The sequence below is a fragment of the Capricornis sumatraensis genome, chromosome 4, assembly GCF_032405125.1.
Source record: "Capricornis sumatraensis isolate serow.1 chromosome 4, serow.2, whole genome shotgun sequence".
Lineage (NCBI taxonomy): Eukaryota > Metazoa > Chordata > Mammalia > Artiodactyla > Bovidae > Capricornis > Capricornis sumatraensis.
In genome coordinates this window covers 156,956,662-156,958,627 of record NC_091072.1, presented here as the reverse complement: position 1 = coordinate 156,958,627, position 1,966 = coordinate 156,956,662, and the positions used below count along the sequence as shown (strand labels likewise).

At 68.5% G+C, this 1,966-nt stretch overlaps 1 protein-coding gene across 1 annotated transcript; it reads left to right on the top strand.

The window, feature by feature from the left end:
* The first annotated feature begins 301 nt into the window (after nucleotides 1-301).
* Nucleotides 302-1,746, top strand: TNFRSF13C (TNF receptor superfamily member 13C). The gene is made up of 3 exons (XM_068969732.1): nucleotides 302-437; nucleotides 799-1,051; nucleotides 1,560-1,746. The coding sequence occupies exons 1-3, from the start codon at nucleotides 302-304 to the stop codon at nucleotides 1,744-1,746; spliced, it is 576 nt and encodes a 191-aa protein (XP_068825833.1).
* Nucleotides 1,747-1,966: the final 220 nt, after the last annotated feature.

Genomic DNA, 1,966 nt, shown 5'->3' with positions numbered 1-1,966 from the left:
AAGGGGCCCATCCTCTGTGCCCCAAGATCAAGCCCCCGGGTCTCAGTCCCAGCCTGATTTCAGAGCCCAGAATAGGGCCCGCCCCATGGCTGTCTAGGGGTGATGGTTGAATGGAGAAACCACAGAGAGAAGGTCTGGGGTGCTGGTCCGCGGGCTAAGAGTGGTCCCACTCCAGCAGGCAGGAGGGCGGGCTGGGGCGGAGTGGGTGGCGCCCCGCCCGGTTCCCTCCCCGCGGGGCAGCAGAGGCCAGACTCGGTCCCGGCGACGGGGGTATGCGCAGAAGGCTAGAGGCTCCGGCAGCATGCAGCGAGGGCGGAGAAGCCTGCGGGGCAAGGACCGGCCGGCACCCACGCAGTGCCTGCAGACCCAGTGCTTCGACCCGCTGGTCCGCAACTGTGTGGCCTGCAGTCTCCTCCGGACGACGGAGCCTAGGCTGGGTAAGAGTCGAGCCGCGCCGCATGGCGCGCGCACGGGGCAGCCCTGGAGCGGGAAGGAGGGTGACGCTAGGAGTCGCAGGCAGGCCCTCCCCAACCCCCGCCGCCCTGTCCCGGGACTGTGGGGAGGGGCGGGGTCTCGGGTTAACTGGCGAGGTGGGGTGGGAAATGTGAGCCGGGGGCCTGGAGGGGGGACCAGCCGTCGGCGCGTGGCCCTCACGGCCCCCTCTCGCCCCTCGGCCTGCGCTGCCCCGCCCGGCCGTCCCCCCCTTCCGCGGCCCAGCCTCACCTTCCTCCGGCCCTCCCCCTCCCCACGCCCCCCTCCCCTCCGCCCCCTGCTCCCCCTGCCCGTCCCCTCCAGCAGGCGGCCCAAGCAGCCTGGCGCCCGGGACGGCGCTGCAGCCGCAGGAGTCGGCGGGCCCCGGGACCCCCGCGGAGGCCGAAGCGGCGCTGCCGCTCCCGGCGCTGCTCTTCGGAGCCCCCGCGCTGCTGGGCCTGGCGCTGGCCCTGGCCCTGATCGGGCTGGTGACCTGGAAGCGCCGGCGGCGGCAGCCGGGCGCGGCGGTGGTCCCTGAGGCTCCGGAGGCCGCGGAGGCCCCGGACGGAGACCCAGACAGTAAGTTCCTCGTCTAGGGGACCGGAGAGGGTTGGGGGCCGTCGGAGGGGAGGCATGGTCCTTGAGGGGTCCGAGGGGGGCTGGGTGAACGGGTAGGGATGGTCTGAAGGAGGCAAGGCCGAGGGGAGAGAAATAGTCCGACCAGAGACCGGCAATCCAGGCGAGGGACACAGCTCTAGCGTCCCAGACCTGTGTGAGGAAGAAATCTAAGGCTGGGGAGCCCAGTTGGGGGTGGGGGTGGCCTGTCCCGCCCTCTCTCTGGGACAAGCAGACCGGTTCCCACCTCTCCTCGCCCTCTGTCAGCACTGGCATTTTGCCAGCCAGCTCTAGAAACTTCCCGTCCTGAGGGCTCATCACATGCCACCCCTCCCCATCCCACCAGTGGGGCTTTATCAGCTGACTTCTCTCCCATCAGTCAGAGGGCTGTCCCACCAGGGAGGCTTCCAGAACAGGGGGTGGGGACGGCTGCGAGCCAATCCTGACCCTGCACCACCCACAACTCTCTCCACCCCAGAGCCCCTGGATGTTGACACCACACTCTCCCCGGGAACCCTGGATGCCACGGCTCCCATCTGGCTTCTGCCCAGTGAAGACCCAGCGGCCACCCCACCTACCCACAGCGTCCCTGTGCCAGCCACAGAGCTGGGTTCCACTGAGCTGGTGACCACCAAGACGACCGGGCCTGAGCTACAGTAGCCACCGAGGAGGGCAGGAGGTGGCCCCCACCCTTTCTATGGGCCACCAGCTGGACTCGAAGGTTGAATTCAGTTCTTCACTCCGGTGCCCACTGTCCCTTCTGGAAGCTCCCCAGCTAACCCTGCAGAACTACAGACACCCAGACCACAGAGTTTGGACTGCATGGCATTGTACTGAGTGTTAGCATTTGGCTTAAACTCATACTGGGCTGCCCAGGTGG